This window comes from Megalobrama amblycephala, linkage group LG17, assembly GCF_018812025.1.
Source record: "Megalobrama amblycephala isolate DHTTF-2021 linkage group LG17, ASM1881202v1, whole genome shotgun sequence".
Classification (NCBI taxonomy): Eukaryota; Metazoa; Chordata; class Actinopteri; order Cypriniformes; family Xenocyprididae; genus Megalobrama; species Megalobrama amblycephala.
This window is the reverse complement of record NC_063060.1, coordinates 7,685,388-7,705,121: the sequence shown is the minus strand read 5'-3', so window position 1 is coordinate 7,705,121 and position 19,734 is coordinate 7,685,388. Positions and strand designations below refer to the sequence as shown.

The 19,734-nt window shown below is 34.8% G+C and overlaps 2 protein-coding genes across 4 annotated transcripts; both read left to right on the top strand.

The window, feature by feature from the left end:
- Positions 1–207: 207 nt before the first annotated feature.
- On the top strand, positions 208–5,715 carry si:ch73-52e5.2 (protein THEM6). Of its 3 annotated transcripts, none has more exons than XM_048164035.1 (3): positions 208–543; positions 972–1,476; positions 4,746–5,715. In XM_048164035.1, the coding sequence occupies exons 2-3, from the start codon at positions 976–978 to the stop codon at positions 4,851–4,853; spliced, it is 609 nt and encodes a 202-aa protein (XP_048019992.1). In that variant the 5' UTR covers positions 208–543; positions 972–975; the 3' UTR covers positions 4,854–5,715. The 3 variants fall into 3 exon arrangements, with proteins under 3 accessions (XP_048019992.1, XP_048019993.1, XP_048019991.1); XM_048164036.1 differs by having other exon boundaries at positions 541–681; XM_048164034.1 differs by lacking the exon at positions 208–543 and adding an exon at positions 568–685.
- A 1,425-nt stretch (positions 5,716–7,140) lies between these two features.
- On the top strand, positions 7,141–18,673 carry ftr67 (finTRIM family, member 67). The gene is given in 8 exon segments (XM_048162412.1): positions 7,141–7,842; positions 7,924–8,019; positions 12,019–12,252; positions 15,536–15,628; positions 15,630–15,690; positions 15,815–15,874; positions 17,486–17,572; positions 17,719–18,673. Coding segments are annotated over 8 exon segments (1,284 nt in total). The 5' UTR covers positions 7,141–7,245; the 3' UTR covers positions 17,775–18,673.
- The last annotated feature ends 1,061 nt before the right edge of the window (positions 18,674–19,734 follow it).

The following is a 19,734-nucleotide window of genomic DNA, read 5'->3' as shown; positions in this document are numbered from 1 at the left end:
AAAAATAAATTCTTAAAAAAAAAAAAAAAAAAAAAAAAAATGGATGAACTATAGAGAAAAAATATTTTCTGGTGTATTTCATGGTTTATTAACGCCACCGACTGGACAGGAGTGGAAACAAAACAAAATAGTATGAGTTGCAATTAATTAAATTGTAATAAATAAATAAATAAATAACTATTTCATGAATATGTGTTATTTAATTTTATTTTCTAATCCTGTTACTCTGAGATAATTAAGTATTTCTCTTTGTATTTTGAATTTTTCAATGTCCTAATACACATTTCAAAGGGTAGAGTGAAACTAATTAAATTATATCTCTCAATTTCTGTAACAACTCCTATCCAAAATCATTTTCTGCCTTGGGAAAGTGTTTTCCATGTTGTGTGATGATAGAAATCAAGAAATCTGGCGTCACTCAGTTCGTAGTGCGGCCATAGAGTGCGGCCTACAGGCGTAGTCACGTGGTCTCGTTAAGCCAATCAGAGCGCAGTTTCTGTCAGTGCGGAAGTGCTTGAAGCCGGTTTTTTGGGTGTCCATCGCGTGAGTATCAGGAAAATCATATTTGCCAAGATTATGGTTATAAACGTTGATAAATACATTTAGTTCATCAATTTATATGCATTTAAACGCAAACCGGTAGACATGGGATAGGTTTCGTTGCACGAACGTCAATGTTCAGTATGTGCGTTTTGATATTTAATCTAAATGCTGGTTTTCCTTTAATTTCCGAAATGAATGAGTGAATGATGTTACATATATCTTCTCATAGAAACTATTGCATTAACATTTTAATAATCACCTAATAATGTATTGCGTCGTATTTTGTAGCATCTGAAGCCTGTCAGCATCGCTTTTTCTTTATTATCAGAGTCAAATGTAAAATACTCAATTAACCCAGTTCTGTATCTCATGTGATCTTCGTGAATTATTCATGAAGTGAATAATTAATAATCTTCACTGTGTAACAGAATCATGCTGCTGTGGATTCTGTCCGGGTCTCTGGTTCTGTTCGGCAGCTTTGACGTCTGGTACTTCCTGAGAGGCTCGTGGATGGCGATCAAGTGCTGGTTCCAGGGTCCGGTTCGAGATGTTCTGGCCGAGCAGGTCGTTCACGGACGGGTTCTACTTCACGACCTGGACTTCATGTGTCACATGAATAACGCCCGCTATCTGCGCGAGTGCGACTTCGCCCGGTTTGCGCACTGCACCCGAAACGGTCTCTTCATGGCCGCGCGCGCGCTCAACGCCACCATGGTGGTCGGAGCCACGACCATCCGCTACAGACGCTCGCTGGCCCTCGGCGAGGCGTTTGAGCTGCGCACCCGGATCGTGTCGTGGGATGAGAAGTCCTTCTACATTGAGCAGAGATTCGTGTCCAAGTCAGACGGGTTCATTTCTGCTGTCATGCTGTGCCGACAGAACGTTATTCGCGCAAATCCACAGATGATCTTGGACTTCCTTTGCAAGAGGAAGGTATGTACTTTTCCTCCATTGTTGTGCAAGAAGTTGTTTTTAATCTTTTAAAAGCCACTGTCACTATCCACGTGCTAGAGACCCCCATCCTTCCATTTAAAAGGCAGTTATATATTTTTATGTATAAACACCGAATGTATACTGTAAAAAAATAACTTTATAAATATAGGCCTACGTTTTGAAAATATTTAGTTTCTGTTACGTACAGTATTACATTTTTTATGCTCAATATATTAACTTACCGCACTGTTAAACGTATTATTTATATATTTATATTTAAATGCAATTTTAAAGGCTTAGTTCACCCAAAAATGAAAATTCTGTCATTAATTACTTACCCTCATGTCGTTCCACACCCGTAAGACCTTCGTTAATCTTCGGAACACAAATTAAGATATTTTTGTTGAAATCCGATGGCTCCATGAGGCCTGTATAGCCAGCAATGACATTTCCTCTCTCAAGATCCATAAAGGTACTAAAAACATATTTAAATCAGTTCATGTGAGTACAGTGGTTCAATATTAATATTATAAAGTGACGAGAATATTTTTGGTGCGCCAAAAAAAAACTAAATAACGAGTTATTTAGTGATGGCCGATTTCTAAACACTACTTCTCTATGGCTCTGGCGCAACCAAAATTGATACTGTTACATGATTGGCTGTTGGCTGATACTGTTCACTCCCTATGTTGCTAGGTTACCAGAGAGCGAGTGCCTTTGTTAATGCAACCAAACTTGCTTCGCAACCTCTGTTTTCTTCCGATGAAGAATAAAAAATATCGAACGTTTTATCGAACACAATTTTTTATTGATATCGATCACGTGTCTATCGCGATACATATCGTTATCGTTTTATCGCCCAGCCCTAATATATATATATATATATAAGAACTAATTTATACTGTAAAAAGTACTACTAAAATATTATTTTGAAAATATTTAGCTTCCATTATGCTACATTACATTTTTTTCTATTCATTATAGTACTGTATTGTCAGAAGTATTATTATTTTTTTTTTATTTAAATGACATTTATATAAAATTGTTTACTTGATTATTTTAAATTAAATGTATTTATTTAAATTAATTTATTATTTATTAATTTAAACAATTTTGACCCCAAATATCGTCATCCTAAAATTTTTAATTATATATATATATATATATATATATATATATATATAATATTTATGTATATGTATGTGTGTATACACTGCGTTCCAAATTATTATGCAATTGACATATCAGTAAGATTTCAGTACAATAAACATTTAGATTTTAGTTTTTCTAAGAAAATGTTTGTTCGTTTATTTATCCATGTCTTTTCAGATAACTGGTATCAATCTCAGACAAAATAATTCGCCAGATCTATGGAAACCCTACTTAGAGGTTGTTCCACATTATTAAGCAAGTCACAGTTCTCATGCCATATGAGGAGGAAGAAAGATCTTTCTGAAGATGAAAAGCATAAAATGGTGCAATGTTGTGCAAAAGACATGAAAACAACTAATATTGTGTGAAACTGAATGGAGATTATCATATTATCATAAGATTTCTGAGTGATTTAGAGCACAGCAGAACTCAGTCAGATAAAGGCTTATTAATTAAAGTTCCTGTCAAAAAAATTAATTGTATTAAAAGGGCAGCTATAAAAAAAGCCAGTGTTGAGCAGCAAACAGGTATTTGAAGCTGCTGGTGTCTCTGGAGTCTTGAGAACCTCACCATGCAGGCTGGCAGTTGTGCGTAAAGATGCATTTTAGACACCACTAACCAAACCTAACAAAGAGAAACATTTACAGTGGGTGTAGAAATACATTTTCAAACAGTTTTATTGCTGTGGTGTTTTTTTGCAGCATGGGATAGTGAATAGTGCATTGTACAAATAGTGCATTGTACTATGCACTATCCTCCTTTTTATACCATAGCTGAAAACGGCCAGTTATGAGCTCCACATATCTTGCAAAAGTCATTTTAATACCCTCCATCTCACTTCCCAGTATTCCAGCCCAAATCATCACCCACCAGCTCCTTGCTGACGTCACAGTCTTGTTGGAACGTGGTGGCCATTCACCAACCATCCAGAAATCCATCCATTTAGACCATCCATTGTAGTACGGCATTAGTCAGTGAATAAAACTATTTAAAAATGAGTCTTCATGTATTTCTAAACTCACTGTAAATGTTTCTCTTTGTGAGATTTGGTTAGTGATGGTTGAAATGCATCTTTACGCACAACTGCCAGCCTGATGGAGAGCTTCTTGAGACTCCAGAGACACCATCAGCTTCAAATACCTGTTTGCTGCTCAACACTGGCTTTTTTATAGCTGCCCTTTCAATACAATTAAATTTTTTGACAGGAACTTTCCTCAATAAGCCTTTATCTGACCGAGTTCTGCTGTGCTCTAAATCACTCACAAATCTTATGATAATTTGATAATCTCCATTCAGTTTCACACAATATTAGTTGTTTTCATGCCTTTTGCACAACATTGCACCATTTCATGCTTTTCATTTTCAGAAAGATCTTTCTTCCTCCCCATATTGCATGAGAACTGTGACTTGCTTAATAATGTGGAACAACCTCTAAGTAGGGTTTCTATAGATCTGGCAAATTATTTTGTCTGAGATTGATACCAGTTATCTAAAAAGACATGGATAAATAAACATAAACAAACATTTTCTTAGAAAAACTAAAATCTGAATGTTTATTGTACTGAAATCTTACTGATTTGTCTCTTGCATAATAATTTGGAACGCAGTGTATATATATATATATATATATATATATATATATATATATATATATATATATATATATATATATATATATATATATATATATATATCATGTATGAAGACCCAATTTATAATGTAAAAATGTATTATAATTGTCAAATATTGTTTCTAAAAAAGGTTTTTGTACTGTTAATTGATTGACTTAATTAGTTATTTACATTTTAAAATGTTTTTTTTTACCTTATTAATTCTTTTGAAATTTAATTTAATATTTTTGTTTATTTAGTTTATTTAATATTGATATTATTTTTTTTTTTAATAAAATGTTTTATTTAATTTCTTTTTGTTTAATTTTATTTTTATTTTTCTCTAAACTTTTCCAAGGACCACTAGCACTCCCTTGTATCCCCCTGGGGAGTGTTTGAAATTAGAGCATACCATATTATCAGGCATGTACCATGATAATGCCATGATTTTCTTTGAAGTTTGTTCCTGTTTGACTAACATATAACTCGTGTGTCTCTAATTTTAAGGTGGACTGCCCTGACGTTTCAGAGGATCTTCAGCACTGGATTAGATTCATCTCTGCTAGTAGTCAGGCTCTGAGAGCAGAGAGTGGACTAGACGACAAGACCAAATGATCATATCTAAAACTCATACCGTAAGCCTTCCTTGTGCATGTAAGTTTCCCCGTGATGCTAACCTTGAATCATGTAACTTATCTCTTAACTGTCAGTTTTAAAATTACAAAAGTGTTTTCTGATCCAGAAATGGATGCTATTGGAAGCTTCAGCGTTTACTCTGTCATACCAGCTCTTTGTATATTTTATTTTAGTTCAGAAGTATTGCAACATCATTATTGCATTTACAAAATCCACTCCAGAAGCCGCAATGAATGGAATTGACAAACGCAGAGCATGTTTCTCTGTTGACAAACAGAACGCATGAACGAATGTTGAAAAAACTTGAATGCTTTGGAGCTTTTGAATGCTCCCATGACCAAATACGCACATGAACGTTACGAAAATCACTTGAAAAGGATTTGCACTGAGTATTTTAATAGTATATGGTAAATGAGATCTGAGCAACGAATTCAAACAAATGTGTTGTTTTATCATATCACCTCATGGATTTGTTGTGCAGGTCAGATATGTTAATGTAGTTATTTGTACCTATTTAAAAATGGAAATGTTTTATTATTATTATTTATGAAAAGGGAACATATATTTATTCAAGTAAAACTTTTTTCTGAGATTTGCGTAAGTTCTTTAAGAAGAGTCTGTATGTAAATTAATTTAAGCACCTGTAATGAAACCTGAAGACTTGCATTATGAAATAAATACTGCATTATAAATATTGTTTGTATATGTTTCTAAATTATTAGAAGCATTTGCTTATAAACACCGTTCATGTATCTGTATCAAGTGAAAGCAGCACTGCTGCCATCTAGTGTTGTATTACACTCAAAGTGGAAAGTTGAATTAAAAATGCACATGGGTTTCAGAATGTCTCAGCATTTGGTTTTGTCCCTATTTTAAATGAATGGCAGCAGCACTGGAGCTTACATGAACAAAACCTGATGATCCTGTTCTCCAACATGATTTGAGATCTTCCAGATGGCATCTTATGCTTCTGTGTAAGCAAGAAAATCTGACACATTGTGACAAAGGAGTTCTTATGATCAGTCACTGATTTAGCTTTATCTGATCAGAAAACTCTAAAAAGTTGAAATAATTCAGTTTATTTCCAAGTTTAAATTATATGATTTTCTTTGTGGACCTTTGTTCCTAAAAGCAGACTTAATTGTCTTAATATAAAATATTTTAAAAATGTTTTTACATTTTTTTTTTTTTTTCATTTTTTTTACCTCCTTTTTCTCTTACATACATACCTATATATGAAGACTTCAGATGCAAAAGCCTTTAAGTGCCCTCTGAAATTTTCTTCTAAAATAAGCATTTTTATCAAGCTTGTATGTTTAGGTTCAGTGATTCCACTTTAATGGCAATTAATAGGTAATTTTATTTGCCAGTAAAGTAAAATAACTGAACATAAACATACGAGCTTGATAAAAATGCTTATTTTAGAAGAAAATTCAGATGGCACTTAAAGGCTTTTGCATCTGAAGTCTTCATATATATCATATAATAATTATCATATATAATTATATAAATATAAATATATTTTTATTTTATATTGTATATATTGCTATATATAAATGTATGTATATTACAATTATAAATAATAATAACATATATATATATATATATATATATATATATATATATATATATATATATATATATATATAAATCATAATAATATATAAATATTTTTTATTTTATATGTTATATATGTATATATATATATATATATATATATATATATATATATATATATATATACACACACATGCATGTATATATTTAAGAAAAATTTTTATATTTATATAATAAATTATATATGTACAGTATATACATGCAAATATTTCATATTTCTTAATATATATACATGTATGCGTATTTACATATCCAAAATAAGTATACACAGCACACGTGCACATTATGCAAACATAAACTTTTATTTAATTTATTTACTTTTGTTGCCCAGCGTGTATGTGTGTGTGTATGTATATATATATATATATATATATATATATATACACACACACACACACACACACACACACAATTAAGATAATACAATTAAATAAATATTTTATTTTATATTGTTAAATATAAATGTAAATATATTGATAAAATCATAGTTATATAATATTAGATTTTATTATAATAATAATAATTTTTATTATTATTTGCTGATTTTAGGATGACATGACCTAAACTCATTTTTGTGAGATTCACCAGCTCTGTGACATGTTTTTCCTGACATGCTCAGTTGTTGTGCAGAGCAGCTGTTCCGCCCCTCCCCCTCCTGTTAGACTCTGTGGTCACGTGACTCACTTCCTGCATAAACAAAGCTTGCCTAGGTTTCATTCTGCCACTGTGGCTGGACGGCAAGAAAGCTTTTAAAATGGCGCAAGCTGGAGTTTTCCTGGAGCATGACCAGTTCAACTGTTCTATATGCCTGGATGTCTTGAAGGACCCTGTGACTATTCCATGTGGACACAGTTATTGTAAAGGCTGCATTAAAGGCTACTGGGACCAGGACGACTATCTGGGGATTTATGGCTGTCCTCAATGCAGGCAGAGCTTCGCTCCCAGACCTGTGCTGGGCAGGAACACCATGCTGGCTGATGTGGTGGAGAAACTAAAGAAGACAGGACTGCATGCTGGGCCCACCCCATCCGATCCAACCCAAGCTGAACCCGGGGATGTCGAATGTGATGTGTGCTCTGGGAAGAAAAACAAAGCCTTTAAATCCTGCCTGGTTTGTCTGGCGTCTTATTGCGAGACTCACCTCCAACCTCACTACGAGTCTCCTGCCTTTCAGAAACACAAGCTGGTTTCTCCTTCAAAGAAGATACAAGAACAGCTCTGCTCTCGGCATGATAAATTGCTAGAGGTGTTTTGCCGCACAGATCAGCAGTGTATTTGTTACCTTTGTTTAACGGATGAGCACAAAGGACATGACACTGTTCTAGCTACAGCAGAGATGAATGAGAAAAAGGTAAAATTGTAGACCATTTCTAGAGTGTGAATTTTTGTGAATCAGAACAAACTATTATGTAACCTGTGTTTTTCTTCCCAGAATGCTCTGGCGGAGATGCAGAGGATTTCCCAGCAGAGGATCCAGGAGAGAGAGAAGGAGCTGGCAGACCTGAGACAGGCTACACAGATGCTCACTGTGAGTGTGACGCTTGTGTGTGTTTTCCCATCACAAACTTCACTGAAGGAGGTCAATCCGTGTAAACATTTAGCTTTTCAATAATAGTTTATTTATTGGGGGCAAATAACGTGGCTGTCTAGATTATTTAACATATTAAATATTCATAGTAAGAAGAAAGTAGAATTTATTTTATAGTTCATTTTCATTTTTATTTGTAAAATGTTTAAATAAAACCTTGAAAGATATTTATTGGTAGGTTAACTGAGGTTATACTGGTAAAATTGACTAATCAGAAAATAATAGATACATTCAATATAAAAAATTATATTAGGTGTCCTTAAATCTGCTGTCTGTCGATTTTTTTTTTTTTTTGGGTTAAAATTTATCCAAAATCATTTTTTGAGCAAGTATATAACCAGCCAGTGTTCAAAACTATCTCCTTAACTTAGTCCGATTCACAACGGTAAGCTTGTAATAATGTTTTATAACTCAAATGGTACTGGTGGGTTTCTGCGGGAAATTTGAGCGTGCAGCTGTTCGTCTTTGCGTCATTATGTCACGTCTGTTTAAATGAAGAACGAGTCCCAGCTAGTAGGCTATATGGCGTGTGAGGATGCTGCCAGGTGGCGGATCATTTATAGCCTTTTCTCACAGCAGCTGCAATAAATAAACTTATCATTTTGATGTGGGATTGTAATCCAGAAAGGTCCAAATGGCCAATGGAGATTCACCCATTAGTCAAAAGCAAAAGACTTTGCACTGCTGAGTGGCTACAGAAATTGAAATCTACAGGTAACTAATACACACTGTATACACATAGTCATGCAATGCTGATGTTGTTAACATTAACAATTTAAAATCTATAACAATAATAATAATTTGCACAGTTTGACGTGATCCGAGCTAAGCGATCGTTGGATTAAATCACCATTGGTAGTGTGATTTATATTGTAATGCTTTTTTTTCTTACTTGGTCAGAACAAAAGTGGCAGACATGTTACTTACTTGTTCAAGGGTTAGTTCACCCAAAAATGAAATTTCTCTCATTAAGTACTCACACTCATGTCATTCCACACCCTTAAGACCTTCATTCATCTTTGGAACACATATTAAGATATTTTTGATGAAATCAAAAAATAATGAGCTGGTATTCGGATGTAAACAAGGAAGCCTGCACTAAGTTCACTACGTATGACAACGGTTCAAATTGTTGAATAAAGCCATTATTTTTGTTTTGTTTTTGGGCACAAAAAGTATTCTCATTGCTTCATAACATTAAGGTTGAACTACTGTAGTTACATTTAGTGACTATTTTAACCATGTTTTTTACTACCTTTCTGGACGTCAAAAGGTGCAATTACATTGCTGCCTATGTGTGGATCAGATACCCTCAGATTTCATCAAAAATATCTTAATTTGTGTTCCGAAGATGAACGAAGGTCTTATGGGTGTGGAATGACATGAGGGTGAGTATAACAGAAATTTCATTTTTGGGTGAACTATCCCTTTTAGATGACATTTTCCCTTGAAAATTCTTATTTTGGTCATACTTCCAAGCCCATTCAGGCTTTCTCAAGCCTGACAAATTTTAGCTTCTAGTTTTATATACACTACCGTTTGGGGTAAGTAAGATTATTATTTTTATTTATTGCCAATAATTGAAATCACAGTCATGTCAGTATCTCAAATGAAAGAACAAATGTTTTATTGTTCTCTCACACTTATATGTTAATGACCACTGTTTTCACTGGTCACAGAGCTGAAGTTAAGACCTTGACCTCCTAGACCTAGACTGTGTCTGAAATTGCCCTCACTATTCCCTACATTAGTCCACTAATATAGTCCACTTGAGGGAGTGAATGAAAAAGAGTGAGTGAATTCAGACACTGGTGCTTTTGCAAAGTTTGTGCTTGCTGTTTAATGAAACTTAATGAAAGATTTACCTTGAACTATAAAAATATATACCATAATTAAACAATTTAATAGCCAATTAAAAAGGAATTTATACCTGTTTGATATTACGCTGTACCCACATTGGACCAGCGGTTTGGAAAATGGATGTCGCCATCTTCTGGTCAGACGCGGGAATTAATTCAGCACAACGCTCACAGTGCATTATGGGTATTCTCTAGCTGTTGAGCGCACATTGGTTGTACGCTCGTTATTACGGTGCATTATGGGATTGAATGAGTGCACTAGATAATGTCCACTATGGTTTCGGACACCACTAAAAATGGCTGTCCCCCAAAATATTGCCCTATAGGGGGAGATTTCAGACACAGCCATAGACTAGACTGCCTAAGACTAAACTAAAACATTCAGATCCAGAGTAGACCCCTTTAGCCCCAAATCCAGACCAAGACCAGTAGGTCCATGAACGAAAAAAAATAAAAATAAAATGACTAATGTATTTCAGTATTCATTTAAAACACTCAACAATTGTTTTCCGCTTGTTTTTAAAGGGTTAGTTCACCCAGAAATGAAAATTATGTCATTAATGACTCACCCTCATGTTGTTCCAAACCCGTAAGACCTCCGTTCATCTTCGGAACACAGTTTAAGATATTTTAGATTTAGTCCGAGAGCTTTCTGTCCCTCCATTGAAAATGTATGTACGGTATACTGTCCATGTCCAGAAAGGTAATAAAAACATCATCAAAGTAGTCCATGTGACATCAGTGGGTTAGTTAGAAGTTTTTGAAGCATCGAAATACATTTTGGTCCAAAAATAACAAAAACTACGACTTTATTCAGCATTGTCTTCTCTTCCGGAATCCTTTCCATTGAATTGATTCCATTGAATCCTTTCATCTGTCGGCGTTGGTAATGCACTTTTACGTCGCCGTGGTTGTTTTTGGCGATTAGGACATCCGCGACATGCACACTTACGCACCATTTTAAAAAATATAGCAATACCAAAATACAAACAATGTAGAATAGCTTGAATACAGCGTGCGTCTCCCTCAGACTGTAAATGAAGCTCTGGCGCGCCGGATAACATGTCAGCAGCGTCTTATATCAGCAGCGTCACTGCGGAGTCCTGAACCACACTCCGGAGCAGAAGGGGGCGGTAATGCACCAATAAGCTGGATGCCAACCGCCGTAAAACAGGAAAGAAGAAGAAGCGGAGTCATGAACGCGGATTGACAACAGACCCGGAAGAGAATACAATGCTGAATAAAGTCGTAGTTTTTGTTATTTTTGGACCAAAATGTATTTTCGATGCTTCAAAATGTCGCGGATGTCCTAATCGCCAAAAACAACCACGGCTACGTAAAAGTGCATTACCAACGCCGACAGATGAAAGGATTCAATGGAATCAATTCAATGGAATCAATTCAATGGAAAGGATTCCGGAAGAGAAGACAATGCTGAATAAAGTCATAATTTTTGTTATTTTTGGACCAAAATGTATTTTCGATGCTTCAAAAAATTCTATCTGACCCACTGATGTCACATGAACTACTTTGATGATGTTTTTATTACCTTTCTGGACATGGATAGTATACTGTACATACATTTTCAATGGAGGGACAGAAAGCTCTCGGACTAAATCTAAAATATCTTAAACTGTGTTCCGAAGATGAACGGAGGTCTTACGGGTGTGGAACGACATGAGGGTGAGTCATTAATGACATAATTTTCATTTTTGGGTGAAATAACCCTTTAATAGTTCTATTTTAAAAAAAAAAAAAAAAAAAGTCAATGCGAGTGTGAGTATCATACAAATTTGTTACATCTTTGACTACGACAGAGTAATAAGATCCTGAACAAGACCTCACTTATATGGACTCAAATCCAAGGCCATATAAAGATGAATAAAGATTTCTGAATTAGCCGTTTTTCCACTTTAGTTTCGGTAAACATTCTAGTTAGAAGGAGTTCTGAAAGTTACAGTACGTCTACATAGTACATCAAACTCTTACTTCAAAAGCGCAATAAAAATCCTGTTTTCCACGGCATGACCCCTTTAAAGTCGAAGTCATGCTTTATCATTTTGCTTTTGTCTCCTCTCAGCTCTCGGCACAGACAGCCCTAGAGGAGAGCGAGCGCATCTTCACAGAGCTGGTGTGCTCCATAGAGCGACGGCGCGCTGAAGTGAAGGAGCTGATCCGAGGTCAGGAGAGGGCGGCAGTGAGCCAGGCTGAAGCGCTTCTTCAACAACTGGAGCAGGAGATAACAGAGCTGAAGAAAAGACACGGTGAATTAGGAGAGCTCTCGCAGACAGAGGACCATATCGCCTTCCTTCAGGTAATGCTGCTGGTAATATTCAGAAATTGCTTTCTTATCCAGAGTCTCTGGAGTGTCTTGAAGTTAAGTGCTTTAATCAAGCACACAATGATGTTTAGTTCATGAAGCACATTTTCGAACCTAATCAGGTGTCTTTAAGCACTCAGCAACACTCACTCCATAGTGAAGTTTTATTGTTGGATTTTGCAGTTTCAGATTTTTCATATTCGCATGAATAGTTCACCAAAAGATGAAAATTGTCATTATTTCTTCACTTTCATGTTGTTTCAAACCTGCGTGACTTGATGCACAAAAGAAAAAGAAGATTGTATATTTTTGTGAAACACAAAAGAAGATATTTTTCAGAATATCTGAGCTGCTTTTTTCTTATTATGAAAGCATATAGCAGTCAGGAGCTTTTAAAAGTCAAAAGGCACTATAAATGTAGGCAATGTGTCAATAAAACTCTGTTGCTTCCGAATCTATTTTGTATAGAAGCCTGTTTCTGCCATGGAATAAAAACATAAAAAAGGTAATTGTGGCTTTTATTTTCACATTTCAGATTTTTTTTACATCACAATTAAAAGTTTATATTTCTCAATTTTGATTTAACATTTTGCAATACAGACTTTTTTTTATCAGAATTGCAGGATATAAAAAAGCCAGAATTTTTTACTCAAAATTGGGTCTTTATTTCTCGCATTTCCGAAATTTATATTTCTCAATTTTTATTTTTTTTGCAGAGTTGCAAGATATAAACTTACAATTCTAAGAAAAAAGTCAGAATTGCGAAATGTTACCGCAAAATTGTGGTATTGTGGAATTGTGACAAATAAAGTTAGAATTGTGTGTTATAAACTCACAATTCTGTGGAAAAAAAGTCTGAATTACGAGAATTTTACTTAAAATTGCAAGATATAAACTCAAAAATTGTGAGAAATAAAGTCAGAATTGTGAGATAAAATGTTGCAATTACCTGTCTTATTTTTTTTTATTCCGTGCCAGAAACAAGCTTCCATACTTTTGCACTTCCAAATATTTTTTGAGTATTAAAGTCAGCGTGAAACGGAAGTTGTGATAATCTTTTCTTCCTTATTGTGGATCTGGACCAGGGCCTGATTTACCTTATATTATGACATAGACAAAAGAAATTTTTGTCCTGCCTCCTGCCCCCTAAACCTCGCCTCTCTGTAAGTCTTCAGAAAATGGAAAAAACACTGTATTTTGAAATAATTAAACACTGTGTTGTCAGCGTGTATAGGTCAAGGTCGAGTTTATTTATATAGCCCTTTAGAACAACATAAATGCTGACCAAAGTGCTGCACAACATACAAGACAAAACATCCTCATACAATACAATTTAAATACTAATAAAATATATCGAAAGAAAACAAAACAAAATTAATAAAATTAAGGCAAAACATCATGAAAATAAACAAAATTTAAAACGAAAATTATCAAATTAAACATATGCCTGAGAAAAAAAGTATGTTTTAAGAGAAGATTTAAATGTAGATACAGTAGGGGATAGTCTAATAGACAAAGGTAGGGAATTCCAGAGCTTAGGACTAAGAACTGAGAAAGCTCTGTCACCTTTGGATTTAAGTCTAGATTTTGGAACATTTAATATCATCTGCGTGGAAGATCTGAGCGTTCTCACAGGAGAGTAGGAGTGGAGAAGGTCTGAAATATAAGAAGGGGCAAGACCATGAAGTGATTTAAATACAAATACTAAAACCTTAAAATCAACTCTGAATTGAACAGGTAACCAATGAAGTGATGCTATATAGAGGGTATGCATCGACGTCACTTTCCCGCCGGAACGCGCTCCCTCAGCTGGACTGAGTGGCAAAAGAACCTGCTGCGTAACTGGATTAATAGGAGAAACGGCGAAAACGCGAGTAAAACTAACGAATTACACTAAAGGTTGGACTCAAACGTGTTTCTTACAACTTGTCAAATAAACCTATTCCATGGATATTGACATGCAGCCTGGAGTCGTGTTTCCTGACATTTATATGTGCCTGATTTGATGCCGGGGAAATACATAAAGCAAATCTGGCTGTGAATATTTTATATAACTACAATATCAGTAGGTTTAAATCTGCTTAATCACTTATATCAATGTTATATCGTCATATTGTCCAGCCCTAAAACATATGTAGTTTTATAGTATAGTTTTTGACAGTGTTGTTTATTTAAAAACACCCAATTATGCAGAATATAAGATGGAAAATATTTAATTGATGAGTCGTCAACATAATATATAACAATACAATATATATAAGGTATGATTTTACCTCAAAATCCAACAATTCGACACAAAATGATAACTGCAAATCCATGTTTCTTTGCCTGGAGTCCAGCTGTTTCTGTGACTTGCAGTGATCCATTTGCTTCTTTTTCTGTTGCTTTCTCTAATTTTTAAATATATACCTCAGGGTTTGAATCAAATCTATTTGTACAGTCAGCCGCAAAGCTCTTTCCCGTTTTGAATGTGTTTTGTGTGTTTTTCGCGACATTCACGCTAAAAACCAATGCTGCTGCTCAGTCTTTTGCCACTCAGTGTGCGTAATCGCAGTCCTAACGGTCGACGGTGACGTCACGTGCATACCCTCTATTGCGGCATTATATATGATCATATACTTGCACGTGTCATTATATTATTAATGTTTTACCAAATTCAAGCTCAAATTAAGTTGCAGAGTTTTGACCATTAAATGTCTGTTTTTTCAGAAAATATTTTTTTTCATCATTATAACTGCCACATCTGAGTCAGTAAGGGCCTCGCATTACATTTTCACTAACTTACAAGTTATGAAGTTTATTGTAGCTCCGTTTTTTCATATGAATTAAAAAAAAATAATGTGCACATATAAATCTATATCATTTATAATAAGCACTGCAACATTCAAAAATAAGAATTGCCAATTTTGATTTCATGGTGACTTTATGTTCATGTTTACTTTTGGGTGACCAGTCCCTTCAAATGTGAGCACACGCTAAAGAAAGAGTCTTAGCAGACATGAGCTCTGAACCCACATTTGTCCTTTGGACTGTTTGGCAATCTTGGTCATCATTGAGTTTCACATGTTGAACCTTTATTCAAAACTTCAAAGGACTCAAAGAGAGACAGAATTGAGGTTGCATCAGTCTGTGCTTTAATCTGTCATTATGTGCAGAGATGAAAACTAGCCTTTGTGGGTTGCGTACAGTTTTTGATTCACGCAAGTTTAAAGTCAAACCGCTGCCTACGGCTGACATGGCTGCAATTTAATTTTTTTTCCCCATTGTTCTTTTTCAGAACTGCAAGTCTCTGTGTGCTCAGCCTGTTCCTGTTGACTTGCCAAACATTACCACTGACCCAAGCTTCGGAACAATGATGACAGCGTTAACAGGAGTTTCAGGCTCTCCTCGAGGACGTCTGCCAGGGGGGATTTGTCAACATCTCAGAGAAAGGTGAACAGACTTGCATTGTGTTTTAAATGAGACATTTCAAGCCATTTAAGGACTAAATCAATATCTATTTGTATTGTGAATTTACTCTAAATACTCAATCTAACACTCCTGTTCCGGTTTGCAGTGAACGATGTTACTATTATTCAGAGCACTAAACCAAAGACAGATTCAGAGTCAAATGCAGGTAAGAGTCCATCAAATTAAAAACGCCTTAAATTAAGTCTAGACAAAATTCTGCATATAAAATCTGTTCTAAAACCCAGTGGGCTGCTTTGACGCTGCTGTCTACATAGGCAACTGCTTTCTAAGACAGTATCCTGACTCAGTGGAACCTTGTAAGTGGCTGATTTGGAACGCTCTACATAGGCAGCAACTCCATATGGCACACAAACTAGTGCTCATCACAATGCACTCTTAAAATAATACCGTAAAAACAGTAATATTGTGAAATATTATTACAACTGTTTTCTATTGTAATATATTTTAAAATGTCATTTATTTTTGTGATGCAAAGCTGATTTTTCAGCATCATTACTCCAGTCTTCAGTGTCACATGATCCTTCAGAAATCATCCTAACATGCCGATTTGCTGCTCAAGAAACATTTCTGATTATTATCAATGTTGAAAACATTATTTTTTGGAAACTTTTTTTTGTAGGACTCTGATAAATAGAAAATTCAGAGAACAGCATTTACAGCATTGAAAATATATAATTTATTTGTTACATTGTTAAAGTCTTTCATGTCATTATTGATCAATTTAAAGGGTTAGTTCACCCAAAAATGAAAATTCTGTCATTTATTACTTACCCTCATGCAGTTCCACACCCGCAAGACCTTCGTTAATCTTCAGAACACAAATTAAGATATTTTAGTTGAAATCCGATGGCTCCGTGAGGCCTCCATAGGGAGCAATAGACACTTCCTCTCTCAAGATCCATAAAGGTACTAAAAACATATTTAAATCAGTTCATGTGAGTACAGTGGTTCAATATTAATATTATAAAGCGACGAGAATATTTTTGGTGTGCCAAAAAAAAAATAACGACTTATTTAGTGATGGCCGATTTCAAAACACTGCTTCAGGAAGCATCGGAGCACAAATGAATCAGTGTGTCGAATCTGCTGTTCGGAGCGCCAAAGTCATGTGATTTCAGCCGTTGGCAGTTTGACACGCGATCTGAATCATGATTCGACACACTGATTCATTATGCTCTGATGCTTCCTGAAGCAGTGTTTTGAAATCGGCCATCACTAAATAAATCGTTATTTTGTTTTTTGGCGCTCCAAAAATATTCTCGTCGCTTTATAATATTAATATTGAACCACTGTGCTCACATGAACTGATTTAAATATGTTTTTAGTACCTTTATGGATCTTGAGAGAGGAAGTGTCATTGCTCCCTATGGAGGCCTCACGGAGCCATTGGATTTCAACTAAAATATATTAATTTGTGTTCCGAAGATTAACGAAGGTCTTACGGGTGTGGAACGGCATGAGTAATAAATGACAGAATTTTCATTTTTGGGTGAACTAACCCTTTAATGCATCTTTGCTGAATAAATAAGCACAAAATACTAATAAAAAAATAATACTTTAGTGACGCCAAACTTTTAATTGGTAGTGTATGATGCCTTAAAATGCTGTCTAGGTTTTGGAACAGAGCTTAACGCTCTAACCTTTAGTGGATGTTTCATTTTAATCAAATAAAATATTGTTAATACTTCACTGATTTCATGTCAACTACATATGAAGAAGCTTACAGTGCTAACAGGATTAATCTTTTATTTCATAGCCTTAACGCCATTGTTTGGCCAGCCTGTGCAGATCCCTTTTACCGTTAGCGTCCCGACAATTGGTGTGTTTCCGTTCTCGTCATTTGGTGAGTATCAGGAAAAGATTGTTTTGTATATATAGTGTTGACCTGAGACATGAGGAGATTAAGCTGTGACCATGGTTATCATCTTTCACCTCTTCGATTCTATATACAGTAAATCATTGCCTTCTCATCTTCTCTTTCCTCTTCAGGATCGAGAACACAAGGTCCTCGTCAGAGACTACAGCCACGTAGGAGACGAAGGTAGCCTTAAATACGGCCTGAGAAATGCCTGATTAAAATTCATTGAAGAGGCCAAAGTCGGTTTGTTTTGGAATATGTACATTTTCATGGTAAAAAATGTAAAGCTATATTAACCACAAAGTCTTATTACTAAATAAGATGGAAATGTAAATGCAGATGCGTTTCAGTGTCAATGATATCAGTCTCAATGATATCAACTTTAAACTTGTGTTAAACTTTATATCTGATCATTACAAATGTGCTTGAAGTGAAGGTTACAATATTGTGTGATCCAAACATTTACAGGCCATGTTATGCCCTTTTGCAAAGTCTTGATTTTTATTTTGAGGTCTGTTAGAATATGTTTTCATGCTTGAATCTTCAAAAATCACCTTAATTTTCACATAATTTGACATTGTTGCAGCACCTCTTTTCGTAGTCTGTCAGTAACGCTCTGTTTCGTTCCTATCTCTGTTAAGCTCCTTCTGAAAAGCACAATGTGCTCTGATTGGTCGGAATAACTCCCTTTGGAGTGACTTTGTGCTTTGTAACTTAGCAGACCTTTTTCATGCTCAAACAGCAACATTACATACTCAAGTTGAACATGTACAAAAGCATAATAGGTCCTCTTTAAACTAATTACCTGTTGACTAAGCTATGGTTATAGTATTTTCTTAAGTATTAATCATACACATTATTTAGAGTGCTATATTGGTGTAATTTATCAGTGTTTATCCACTGATGCTGTATATCTATTCACAAAAGTGTTGAAGATGTTAATTTTAGCTTCATATGTCTGAAATGTATTTGTGTGTATTAATCAATGTTTAAGTATTAAACAAAGTTTAAGTATTTTTAAAATTAGGGTAAAAAAAAATAATAATAATTTTTTCATATCTTGAAAAATAAAGTTTCTTCCAAATAGTTTGATGGTTCTGGGACTTTACTGTGGAACCAAATGAATTTCACTAAAAAATGAATCGTGTACATCCCATGATGCAATGCACTTGACACGAGCTTCCATCAACCATCTCTTTCTCGATTATTTGATCAACTAAAAAGAAGAATTTCCAGGAAACAATTAGTGTCTGAACATCTGGATCTGCACAGATTTGCAAACAGAGTTGCATTAAAGGGAAAATAAATCTGCTCATGGAAAATAAACTGTAATTATGACTGTGGATTGTATTGTCTGTCACATGAGCTTTACATTTGCTTTAAAATGAGCAGCTTCCTTGTAAAAAAACATGATGGTCATCTTTATACTGATGATCTTTGTTATTAACACATGTGACCAGACGTCCCGCCTTTCAGCTCTATTTTTAGCGTCCCGACTTATGAAAGTGTCATGTTTTGTCCTGTATTTCTTCTTTCCTAAAACAAAAGTAGCCTTCTGTCAGAGATAATAGCCTAAAAAGAGGTAGCCAATCTCGTCACAGCATATTTTGGAGAACAAAATTACCATCCAGTCACAATTCGTTATCGATTAACTTGCAGTTAGTAAAGGCGGGATATTAGAGAGTGTGAAGGTGATCAAGTCAGGCAAGAAGCCTATGTGTACATTTGACAAGGATCTTCAAAAAGAGTTTATCGAGGTATTATACAGTAAGTTGTGAAAAAACTCAATGTGTTATCACACGGATTTATACTAAAGGCTATAGAATAGTTTATACACACCATAAGTGCTCTCTCAGACAGCATGCAATGCCGAATTCAGTTCTCTTTTATATCAGGTATAGTCGGTTATGGCTTAAGTGAACGTAAACAAGGTGAAATTCAGATATGTGCAAAGACTATAGATATAGGTCATTGAAAGGGACTTTGATATGTGTCAGTAAATTAGATCAAAGCGTTCGGTCTTAAAGTGACAGTAGCCTAAAATACCTGTCTGTGTCATTAATGTTAATCAAACAACACAAATGGTGTTAAATAAATGTATACATATTAAATAAACCAACTGTACCTAAAAGATGTGTGTTATTTCA

Coding starts and splice junctions, on each gene's coding strand:
- si:ch73-52e5.2 (XM_048164034.1), top strand. Junction 1,477..4,745: donor ACTTCCTTTGCAAGAGGAAG/GTATGTACTTTT, acceptor TCTAATTTTAAG/GTGGACTGCCCTGACGTTTC.